This window comes from Gracilinanus agilis, chromosome 4 (genome assembly GCF_016433145.1).
Source record: "Gracilinanus agilis isolate LMUSP501 chromosome 4, AgileGrace, whole genome shotgun sequence".
Classification (NCBI taxonomy): domain Eukaryota; kingdom Metazoa; phylum Chordata; class Mammalia; order Didelphimorphia; family Didelphidae; genus Gracilinanus; species Gracilinanus agilis.
Genome location: NC_058133.1, coordinates 428,262,330 through 428,275,560, shown reverse-complemented (window position 1 = coordinate 428,275,560; position 13,231 = coordinate 428,262,330). Strand labels below are relative to the sequence as shown.

The window sequence follows — 13,231 nt, the reverse complement described above, 5'->3', positions numbered from 1 at the left end:
TTATTGACAATACTATAATTTTTTTAGTCACTCAGCTTTATAACTTTGGGACCAGAAAAAAGAGGTGATCCAGAATAAAAGTGAAGAATAGCTAATGAAAGTTAAAAATTTTGAAGGGCATGTTAATTTTAAAGTTAATGAATGTTTAATGAAACATTAAAAGCTATGGCATATCTTCTAACTGGTTTCACTGCTTCTAACATCTTTCAAAGCCAAGTAATCATCCTAACAATGTTCTTTACAAATATTTTTCTAAAGAGTTCAATGGTTCTCCATAGTTAACAGAAGTTAATAGATACTAACACTCAAGCAGAAGCAACTGGATCTTAATACTCGAAGTCCTCCAGTCTAATTTCAATTTTGTTTCAATTCAACTTTGTAAAAAATTATTATACTGAATCAAGGGCCAGTATCTATCTCTGTATCCCTAGAACACAAAAGGAGACAATATTTGTTGGACTGAAAGTAAACCAAAATAGGTTGGAATTTTGACTTTATTCTCAAGTCTTAGAATTCATCTCACAGTATGAACTGCTTGCAACACTTATAACATCTTATATCATATCATGCGTTTCCATAATACATAAAATGTACTTAGAAACATAAAACTAGCATGAAATTCAACTACTTACACAAATTTAATTACATCTTTTTCCTTTCCCTCTTCTCATTTCCCAATAACACAGACTAAGAAATCCTAATAGTTTGCAATTTTGGAGTCTGGGAATCAGTACATGATGGAAGATGATGGAACCTTTCACATTATCTTTCTCATGGTCTTTGCACTCCTTAGTTTTCATTCAATGACTATTTAACTCAAGCTCTGGGATCCATGGATGAAAAGTATTATTTTCCATAAAAGTATTTTGGATAGTCTATATCAACTAATACTAAATAACAGAACTACTTTTCTTTTGGCCATTGTCTCCAACTGTCTTTTACAATTCATTAAACATCTGAGTACTGAGAGCATGTTTGAAGGTTTAGATGCTAAAGATGCTTCAAATGCCAGTCTTATCAGGAAAATCTGGCTAGCTTTCTCTTTAGAGCCTAGCTCCCTCTTTTGGGCCAACAAAAGTCTTTTGCTTATTTTATTGGTGGTTTCCTTGTCTCCTAAGAACCCTAGAGAGAATTGGCTCTCTTAACTGTTCTATTTTTGTGGTCAGTAAAAATGCCATTCCTCTTTCAATTCAAATCCACATATCCAGATTTAATCTTTTTTTTTTTTTCAAAGACTAGTTTGACAAACAATTTTTCACTTCAACTAGTCTTATTTTATACTATTTTGCTTATGGGTAGGTATTTTGTCCAATGAGAATTATCAACTTTTTGAGGACAGGGATCAAATACTGTGATGCAACAGAAGAACTATAATACCTGAAATTGGAAAATTCTAGTCCCTTTGTCTTAAAGCTTAACTTTGACATGGACTGATCACTTTCCTTCTGTGGCAACCAATTTCCTCTTTGGCAAAATAAATTGTTTAGATCAATTATTACTTAAAGGGTCCCTGCTGACCTGAAATACTTCAATTTTAAAATTTTCTTTCTATTCTCATGCCTAGAAGAGCACTAGAAAGTTAATATGTAAAAAACCCTTAATTCTACTCTTGACTGATCTTTTACATGATTTATAATCTGTGCTTAATATGTTCTGCCCTTCACTTAGTCCCTCAATTTGCAAAGGCCCCCTTTTGATCCAATAAACACATAATAATAAATGCCTACTTCTATGGACAAGACAGAGGGCTAGACCTAGGTCCTTCTTCCAAGAAGCTCACAACTGATAAGCATGAGAATGGTGAATCAAAGAAAGAGGTCCATATATCAAAGCCCTGAAAAATCTGAGAGGGAGATATAAATGGCATTCAAGTATATCAACTGATAAAAATTTAGCATTCACTTGCTATGTATGAGGAATAGGTGCTAGCAATACAGAAAATATTAGTCCCTGTCATCTTGGAACTCAAATTCTATCAGGAAAAGACAACATGTACATAAAAACAAATACAATGGAATTTTGGAGAAGAATTAGTAGGAGATGGAAGGGTAAATCAGGAAAGACAGAATTCTAAGAAGCAGAGGTGAAAAGGGAGATGAGCATACATCAGACATTAGGAAAAGCCTATTATATATATCCCAGAAATACGGTGTAATGGGAAAAACTGAGTATTCTCTTTCCTCTTAGACCAGTGAAACATGGTAGTTTTGTTTCTACAAGAGTCATTCATAAAAAGTCTCTTTTGTATCCATTAAAATAACATGAGTAGAATAATGAATTTTTTTGTTATCAATTTAAATTACTTTTAATTAAAGTTGTTTATTCAGATCACTACATTATTCCCTTTCTCCATTATTTTCAGGAACTACCAACTAAGGATTCCATATAGGCTATAGAAAAAACAATATAAGGACTGTGAGAAATTGAGTTTCATTACAGATTAATTTTTAAAAACTACTCACTAAACTTATGAAATAAAATTAGTATTTTTAAAGGATGTGCTAGATATATTGTAGCAAAATTTAAATATTCTTTTATAAAATAGCAACTTTAGCTGAAATAGGCTTAATTTTAAATAAAATAAGATTTTCAAAATGTTTCAGGAAACCTTATTACTACTGTTTTATTTTTAGATTTTGTGCCACCTTTTAAAAAATATTTAGGTGGCCTGGTATTAATATTTGAAACAATTTAGTCTAGTTTTCCAGCCAGTTTGCTTGCCACACCACAATAAGTTAATTTTAAAGTCTTTTAAGGAACATTTAAGTCAAAAGTCTAAAGCATGAATTCACATCAGTTCAGGATGGCACATTATTACATTTTGTTAATTTTTGAAAAAAAAAAAAAGAAGACTTTTCAGCAGTAATCCAAAATATTAAAAACTTGACTTTAAATTATATATGCAGAATAGGAAATCTGATTAAAATCCTACTATCACCATTTCTGTATAAATATTTAGTTCTGGAAATTTTTGTTATTTAGAACAATAACCATGATAATGAGCAAAGAAATAAAATGTTATAGGAGTAGTAAATAATGGGAAGGAGGTAGTACCTAAAAATGATAAAAATTTAAAAAAAAAGAAAAGAAAAAGAAAAACTGAAACAGAAACAGAAATTAAATGATAAAAGAAAGCTTGTTTGGGAACTTACATGCAGAAGCAGAACTTTTGACTCTCTCCTCCCCACCTGGTAAAATTACTAGAATATTAACAACTTTTTAATGTTATTGTCCTTAAGGCTTGAAGATGGTGCTATAAAAGTTGCATTTATGCTCCTGAAGAGACCAATGTCTATAATCTAATCCTTATTCCCTAGAACAGCTAAACTGAGATCTCTTTAACAAAGATAAAATGGAATTCAAAACAATCACACCTCTTGTGGATAAACAAATTCAAGTTAAGTTTAAGTGTTTATTGACTCATTTTCCTTTTCTAGTCACTGAAATTATAGCAAAGATTACAGTAATCCTTTAGGTTAACACACAGTTCTGGGATCTCAGAACTAATCTCTTTCAAATATTGCTAAAAGCATTAATGCAAATTAAAAGTTAAAATGTGCAATCTTTATTCTGACATTCAGATACATTAAAATATTTTTCAGTAAATAAAACTGACTGCAGCATTTTAGCTGCAACTGGCTTTTGAGGATAAAGCACATGCAACTGTTCCAGTTGGTTTATTGCACATCATTAGGTACAGTCATATATGTTATCTCCATTCACATGTGTATCGGGAATATTCATTTCCCACCACCATATACATTTTCCATAAAACACTCCAAATGTTTCACATAAATTGCTATGACACAAATCATAAAATATATTTGGTAATATGAAGTAAATCAATCATGGCACTTTTAGGTGTGTTAACTTTTGCCCCGGGAGTTGATTTTTTTCCCCCACAGAAAAACAGTCAGCAATGAGGAATCAATACTGTGAACACATACTGCTGCACATACCACCCACCACTATTTAGTGAATTTTTTCACTGGCAATTAGTGCAGCAGAAACATAGAAAAGAGAGCACTGTGCTTAGGTTAACCAGTTTGATTCAGCATTGAGTACCAAATATGTATGTGGTTTTTGTTAATGAAACTTTCTTGATAACAGGCATTTTGACATGAAACAGAAGCATATTGTAAAATAATAAATGTGCGTACCATAGGAATGTTTTTAAATTGTTCTATGGTGTTAAACAGTTCACTATATCCAGTTAAGAAAATTTCCACTTAAAATGAAAGTTTTACTAATAGTGGTAATAAAAGAAAAAAATTGCATATTTTACATGATCCCTCAAAGTTGGCTACATATATGCTGAAATAGACATTTCATAAAACTTTCTATAATGGAGTCCTACAAGTTTATAGAGCAGCTTACTGAAAGCTTAATAATGTTTTAAGTTCAAAACACTTAAATATACTTTCTTTATTCTCTATTATTTTTGGAATCATAGAAATGGCCAATCAAAGCCCACTAAATCTAATACTCCTGCATATAAAATATTCATGTATTAAGAGCTCTGCTAAAGAAATTATTTTTGGTATGGTATAAAGCAGACAAATCTACCATTCAGTGCACTAGAAAAGTAATTATAAGCTATTTAAAAACTGACTACAAATGATATATAAACACAAATTTTGGTTTCATGCACAAAGTTTAAATTACCAATTTCAAAGTTACTATAATCAGAACAGCTGCACTGTAGTTTATATGTATACTTAAAAGTCACTCTATATACTTCCTGACATTTTGTCTGTCATAAAAAAAAACAACAAATTAATTTATACTAGTAAGTATATTAAATAAACTTCTGAGCTGAAAGTTCAGAGCTTCCAGGTGACATAAATTGATAACTGATGTTCTCACTACATTTAATTTTACTTTAAATTATTAGTTTTGTACACTGACATTTTGTTATCCTAAACTGACTTCTTAAAAAATGACTTTTGAAAAAAGGTTGACAAAAGTGCTTTTTAGAACTCTTTCCCACAAAAAAGTTTACAAGTAATGAGTTTTGTCTTAGAAGTTAAGATTTTGACAATATGACAATCTTTTGCCAACAAGGGATAGCAAAACTCAGCCACAGGGAATGAGTACTGCTGTACTTATAACCCACCTCTATTACAATAACTACACCTTAAATACCATTAACTGAAAGTGAGATGAGATTACATGAGGGTCCCACAGAGTATGCATCTATTAAGTTCACGGAAACCCTTCAGAGTGACATGATACTACCACAGAGAATAAATCAAGCTCTATAAACTTCTAAAAACAATGTTTAAGGGGAGAAAGGACATCAAGATCTTTTATAAGCAGCAGCAAACTATAGCTTTGTCTGTATAACTACCATTATAACCAGTTAAAAAGTAAAAATCTCAAAGAATGAATACCTTTTTAAATAATCATCTATGTAATATAAAATATAACCATTTAAAATTTCTTCTTTCAATCATGCTTGACTGACCCAGTAGGCTGTTTCAGTGTCCCAGAGACACAGCCTATTTATTCCATCAAGCTAGGCCTCCTACTCACTAAATACTTCCCCCGATCAATACCTAACACCAAAAATTCCTCTTTTTGGCACTTGGGAGGTTAATTGATTACAACCAGCAGAAATAAATCTGCTTTTACAAATGCAATTATTTACCTTCATAATTTTATCATCTAGAAAAATACAATGTTTTCACAGAAAATGAAAGCAGCCAATGTCTGTGAAATATGATGTACATGAAAAACTATGGTTAACAAGTTGTCTCGTTGCATGTATCAGGTAGTTTTATTTTATGTTCATAAATCTAAATGGCCTAAAGAAGATTGCAAGGTAGTTATAATTCTTACAATTCTTAAACTGGAAATTCTTAAATTAATTTGCAAGTGGACAATTTACTAAATACAACTTTTAAGTGCTAGATTCCCCCCCCCCCCACTTCAATTCCCTGTTTCAAGCAATTATCTAAAGTGGGGGAGGGTGGGGAGAGAGAGGTAGGTAGGGAAGATGGAAGGGGAAAGAAAACATGAGGTAACATCAGTTGTGGTATCTAAAAAGTTGTTTGCTGTTTTTATGTCTGTCAATCACCTCACAAGAAACAGTCAATCAAACCTTTGGCTTTGCCTAGGTCATAGTCCCCTGAGCTAATAATGACAGATAACTATTTACTGTAACAGTAAAGTTCAATACTGCTTAAAATTTACAAAGGAAAAATGTCAGATCAACTTTTTACAAGTATCAGGAAAAATTGTAAGAAATAACCAGATTCTTTGCTTTTTAGTGCAGACCATAACAATTAACCTGCTCCTTATAGAGAAGCTAGAGGAAATGGTTCAACAAAGAATCAAACTGGTTTCTTTTGGTACATCATCACACCGAGCCTCTTTGCTCTTTTGTTGTGAGCGGACAGTGATTATTTTGGAGGAAGAAAAATAAGAAAGTGTGGAATTAGTAATGCAGATGCTGAAAGGCAAGTGGCAAGACTATATGAGAAGAATGCCTCCAGTAGATACTCCTTTGTTCCCATCTCTATTGGCATCTGCCCCCAAGGGAAAAGGCCAGAATAACCAAAGCCAACTTAACAGTAGTGTGCAGAATTGTCAGCTGACAAACAACATAAAAAACAAGTCACGCTGTGTTATCTGTGGTCACGTTCTTCAGGGTTAGTCCAGTAACTCAAGACTTTACATTCTTCTGTCTTTATTTATTTATTGATTTTAATTAAACATGTATAGGTTAATAAACAGACATAGTCCAGAGTTAGTAGGTTGGTATTATAACATTTATTAAAATAATGCTATGGGTTAATAGAAACAGCAAAGAACCAAAGAATTAAAATGCAAGCTATGTAAAATCCCAACTAAAACCCGAATGTGTCTAATGTATTCATTCAGTAGCTAACTAAAAGCCCAAGAAAGACAACACTCTCAATATAATAAAGTACTGCAAAACAATTGGCAATTTTCAGTTATCAAAATTGTGGGTTTTGCATTTTGTATCCTTTTCTCAATCAGGAAAAAAATTCTTTTTGAATGTTATATAACATACATATAAAACAAGATAGAAAAATACATTATAAACTTGTAACAATGGCTGTAAATACATTATCTTACATGTTTCTCATAGGCAATAGGTTGGTTATGGTACATACATAGCATGAAACTACTAAGATAATAAAGAATAGACAAAATACATGTCAGCTGTACGGTAGCATACAAGCGACACTCCCATCTACCCACTCTAAAAAAAAATTACATAATACTGTCAGAAAAAAAAGTCTTAAAACTACATATTTTAATAAGAAATAAATTCAATAAAGAATGATAATACTGAGAACCAAGGCATTCAGAGATTTCAAAAGTCATGCTTTTTTTAGTTGATCCAAAATTTTGTCAACTAAGTTTTCGAAAGTTTGTTTAGAGCAAACATTACTCATAAATGTCACACATTTATTTCATACACTTACTTTCTTCCCAATAAAAGACCTTTGATAAACATCTAAAATGTCCAGGTTTATCATAGTTGAGATGAAATTGGAACAAATACTGGTAACATTTTAGCAAATCTCTCCTCAAATGTTTTGAGTGTCGCGAGTTTATTCAACCAACCAAAATAAAAATCAAAATGGCACAGCATATATTGTAAGGAAATCAAAATATTGCATATGTAACAGGAAGACAAAGCAGTGGCACATTAAACAAAAGCTAGCTGAATATAAAAGGATGAATGTCTATTGCATAGTAAATAAACTGAAAATCATTTCCAAGTGAGACAAGGTGATAGATGAGGTCACCATGCAGGTGCTTACTGAGCTTTACTGCTGACCTTTGACTTCAAAGCTGTGAAGGTATGTAAGAGGGAATGAGTTGATAAGTTGGGGAACACAATGTCACTTGATAATTTGCCATGTCTGGTACTGAGTTGTTAAAAAATGAATAATCACTCAAGTGTTTAGAAATCAGCTTTGTGCACAAATGCTTCAACTATTACACAAGGCCAACTGTTTGAACTTCACAAGAATTAGGAAGCTTAAACGGATATATAGTCGAGCCTTTATATGCAAATGAATGCTAATTTCTAACATTCTTTTAAAAGTCAAAAGCAACTGAAGTTAAAACTAATGAAAAAATTGTATCATAGAAATTATCTGACATGGCAGGTAGAAGTTGTATAAAATTTTGGCTAAGTGTTCAGGAATTTTTGGGCTAAAAATTGGTAAAATTCACAAAGCTTTATTTTGTGAAACTGGTGAAGTCTTCTATAGGTCATTATTATGTCAGTCAATAAAAATATAACTCATCCCCTTAAAACAGAGCAGCACTCTATTTACTTTTTTTCAATCTGATAGTGAGAAGAAAGAGAATAACACAGTTTTTGTCTCAGATCCTTTGGATTTGGGTTGAGCAAGTGCATGAAACAAAAATACTTATGATTTTAAAAGAATGAAAATGTTTTAAAAATGAATGAGCAGTCTGGCATAAGATAGAAAAGTTATCAAATTTTTTTTCACAGTATCAGATTTGGCAAATTGCATCAAGGTAACATAGCAAATATCTTCTAATTCAAACCATCAACTCATGTGCCTTCCCCCCTCCCCCCACCTTCTCACACACTGGGCGGAGCGGCATGCATTCACTTCTGTTATCAGAGGGAGGGAGACACTTGACTAAATGACCATGAAGGAAAATAAGGCACTTTCTTTTCTTTAGACTTATTCCAATACTTAAAAAATAAAAAAGAAAGACAAAAAGGCTCTTTTGGTCTTTTGTTTCTTGACAACCACCAGAAAAAATCATTTAATGAAATAAAGGGTTTCTTTGTTCTTTTTTTCTTTTTTTATAACACTTGAAAGTATAAAATGCTACATTTCCAAAAATATATATTTTTTTTCTGCACCAGCACCCTTGTATAGTAAAAGTATCTACTTTTTTTGTTCATTTGTTTCAATGCACTACACTTTATCTACAATTTCATTACATGTATACAGCAAATAGGCAAGCATGGCTTTTACATCCTTAATGATTTTTCTATACAGGGAGGTTTAAAAAAAATATTTGAACAGTTTGCCCAGTAATGTGACACATAATGCATGTACCTTGTTCTCATATAATTTTTTAAGGAGGTGTAAAATACAGGCTCGGTAATTTTAACTCAGATTTTTGTCCTTTTTTAAAAAATAGTGTTGCAGTTTTGTTCTTTGCATTAGTTTTCAAAATTCCTTGTTAATTTTTCTTTCATGGCACACTTTCTTTTACTACATCAAATTTGGCAGGCAATATAAAAAAAGGCTGCAACTTCTGCCCTTTGAGGGCACTGTAGTGACTAAACAGCATGTCAAATTTTGAATACTTTTTGAAATCACTTCACCAATGACATCCCTGACCGAAGGTTCATGCATGATGCATCATCGCACAGTACATTCAGAGAGAGAGAGAGAGAGCTTTGACTTCACTATGAGAAGAAAAGGATTCCTAGAAGTCTCTCACAGTAACTGCCTCTGTCATCGGGTAGTTAAGGGCCATTTGTCTCCATTTCTTAAGAGAGGCCTTCTTACCGTTCGTTTAGGGCGGAACGCTAAAGGATGATCAGTGCTGAGGGATGGATTGGACCTTATTGCTTTACTACTATTCAGTGCAGGTTCTAGAACCACTTTCACCCAAACAGGGGGGAAAAAAGCGGAGTTGGAGGACAACAATTTCTTTGTCTTTTGTTTGGTTAGATGGTAAGACGAACGGACAAGTGCCTCAGCTCGCTGCACTGATGACAGGCAAGCAAAGGCGATTACCAGTTAACTGATCAGCAGGCAGGCATGGTCAGGTCATCATTGGGTGAAGAGTTCAGAGGTCAGAAGGTCATAGGTTAGTTGCCGGTGGCGGCTGGGTGGTTAGAAACAAAAAAACAAAACAAAAAAAGAAAGAAAAGATAGAGAAGAGATTAGTTTCAGCTAGTGACGGCTTAATGACAACATGAAAAACTAATCACAACTAATAAAAAAAAAAACAAGCATGTTTAATTCTGACAAACTGATTGACACCATCTACAGAATGCAATAAAATCATGACCATCTTATATCATGATTTGAACATGTGAAGGAGAGCCCACTCCCACAAAACTGGTTAACAGGAGAAAATAGAAATAAAATACAACTAACAACTAATGGTTAGTAGCAGTCAATGAAGGAAATTGAAAAACAAAAACAATGAATAGATTTTGGAACTTGGTAAAAGAAATTTTGAAACAGTCAGTGCAGTTATCAGTGTCTGACTGCTATTAAGCATTAGTACTTTCCCAAGTGCAAGCATTCAAGCGACTATTAATGATGGTTGTGATTATTAAGAACTAGTGGTTAAAAGAAATGAATTTAAACATTTTTTAAAAACATAAACTCTGGGCCAAACAAGGTTTCTTTTGTTCAATAAAATTTTTATTGCTTTTCAATTATTCTATTTACAAACAACATGGAAATTCTTGGCCTCATGATACAAAGCAGTACTAAACTGTAGTCTAGCAGTGTAGGCATCATCATGGGAACCAGGAAAAGGCCAAGCCTTGTGCTCAAGCCAGTACTTTCCAGTTGAAAATACTATTTTACACATATAGAACACTTATAAAATGCATTTGCATGTAAACACTGTAAAGTCCTGCCATTTTAAATTCTATACTTAAAAAGCTCTAGATACATCAAAAAATAGAGGAAATTTCTAATTGAAACTAATATGGCATTTTAAAACTACACACAGCTCTCTTTATTCAATTTCAAAGCTAATACTCTGCAAATACAATAGAATCTGACATTTCATATACATTCCTGCTTTATATTTTTATATTTTAAAAGAAGCCACCTGTAAATACTATTTTCTTTTGCAAAATAACAAAACAAAAACAAAATTACAGTAAAACATAAAAAAATTCTCAAGTGGAAAAGTTATCATTCCCAATGTCCTTGAGCTCTTCCTTCCTTAATCATCCTCTATCACATTCTGCTTCAACAAACTTGGTCCACTTTAACAGTAGTATGATTTTTTTTAAGACTTATTCAACAGCTTAATTAAATCTAACAAATTCTGAGGTTTGATAAGAGTATTTTGTACTGTTGCCATTATGACTAAGGCAGAGGAGATGAAAGTGAGAAATATACTCAGTGCAAAGACAGATCTGTGCCATTTCATAAAATGAAATCCAGTAGGTATAATGTTCACAGATAACAAAGAGTTTAAATGACCTAAATAATGGGCTGATTTACCTTCATATAATTAAAATGGTTTCTATGGTCTACCATTTAGGACACAGTTTATAAACATTTAAATCATTACACTAACTTCAATGTGACCATATCTTCCCTGAAATTTTTCAAAATTCTGTTAATTGGGATTTTTTCTTAAATTAAAAACAGCTGTTCCAAGAACAAAGAAAAAATAAATATTTAATGTGACATACTTTTGCCACTTTACAGAGATTCTAGAAATACAGAATCTTAAAGCATTTCTTGATAGATTATAATTCTGATTAAATGGTATTAAATTTCATATAAATTAAACGAAGATTTCTGTAAAAACATCAAAATTTCTTGGCATTATTTTTTTGTGGAATATATAATCAAAGCAAGCTACCAATTAATGATACCAGTACACCTGGGATACATCCTCTGCCAAGTCCCTGACCTTCTACAGTACACACAGGTTTATCAAGTGTGCAACACCATTTACAATGCATTACAATTAAAAGTCAGTCGGCCTGTTATAGGAATCAAATTCAGTTTTGTTTTGTTCATGGTTGGGTCTTATTCTTAGTAAAATTGTATTTGTACTTGTCAAACCTCCACCAATTCTAAACAGCATACTTGAAAAGGATAACACAGTTTGACATGTCCAATAGCTGAGTTTCTTTGCATTATATGTAATGGTTATACTATCTCTCTAAACCTATCTATACATTGGATTAAAAATAAAAGAACAATACCCCCCCCTCCAAAAAAACACCCAGAGTACAGTAGTATCATAAAATAAATTTGAGTTATTTTAGTTATAATCCTTAGACCCAATGAGACTGACATGTTTATAGTGACACAACAGTGGTTTGTTTACAAGTATTGTTATTAAAAATTAATATTTCGGTTTGCTGACATTGCATTTTTAATTAAATGAGTAACAAAACTAATCAACACATACATAATTACAAAACAGCTATACATGGAATGTGTTGACAATTCCCAGATAACACTGTAATTTTCCTTTAAATATGCTCATTAACCATCTTAAGGTACAGGAATATCATGTATGCCAGTGCTTATTGTTTTAAAACACAAGTTTAAGAAAAAAATTTGAGGGCATACAGGGGAATAGTGTTCTTACAGTTGAAAAACTTATTTTAAAAACAATTAATATCCTACATGTAAAGTTTGCTAACAATAACAATAAAGCTCCAAAACAGTCAAACTATTTTCCTTGAAGAGAAAAATTAAGGTCACACTTTGTTTTTCAACAGAAGGCCTTGTTTTGAGTAAGTAGACATGTGTGCATGGTTTTTAAAAAAATTATTATTACACACTTTATAGGAAAATGACCTCTGGTTATCTTCATGGATGGACAGTTCATTACAGAGATCTTGCTGCATTTCTTTATGACATGATTACATGTAACTTGTATACAAGGCCCTTTAAACATAAGAGGCTAAATAAATATTATTACCATTTATCTTTGGAAAACCATACTATTTCTGGTGTGGACAATGGCTCTGTCCAAGTTAGTGGAATACATTAGAGAATATATGATGACCATGTAAGGCAGGTAGGTCTTCATAAGTTCATAGATGATAAAGTTGGAGTGTAGGCCCTGTTCCTGTTTGCCACTGATAAGAAAGACTTTTTTTTACCAACTGAACTATTAGGCAGCAAATGTGCCCCATCAGAGAAGCTTGAAGAAAATGTTTTGCTACCTTGTTTGGGAATCCTATTTTGTAGTGAGAAAGCCTGAGAACACAGTCCAATGTCAATAAACCGAAAACATCACTTCTCAATAAACTTTATAATTCATGCAAGGGTCCAAGGTACCTATAAGGTGGCAAATTATAATGGTGAAAAGGAGAAAAATGAAGACTTATTTTCCAAAGTTTAGCCATCAGGGATATCCAAATAACTAGATCTAATCTCACTGCAGAATTTCAAACATTATTTTACCTTCAGATAATGTATTTTAGCAGCTAATGACAGGTGTCAAATTTTCCATTTTAGCAAGAGAATGA

At 32.3% G+C, this 13,231-nt stretch overlaps 1 protein-coding gene across 1 annotated transcript in view; it reads right to left on the bottom strand.

Moving 5' to 3' along the window:
• Positions 1-6,751: 6,751 nt before the first annotated feature.
• The window catches only part of QKI (QKI, KH domain containing RNA binding), a 191,577-nt gene continuing 185,097 nt past the window's right edge, over positions 6,752-13,231 (bottom strand). Inside the window, exon 10 of the mRNA XM_044675479.1 lies at positions 6,752-9,867. Within this exon, the coding sequence (XP_044531414.1) occupies positions 9,851-9,867 (17 nt within the window). The 3' untranslated portion in view covers positions 6,752-9,850. The remainder of the gene's footprint in view (positions 9,868-13,231) is intronic.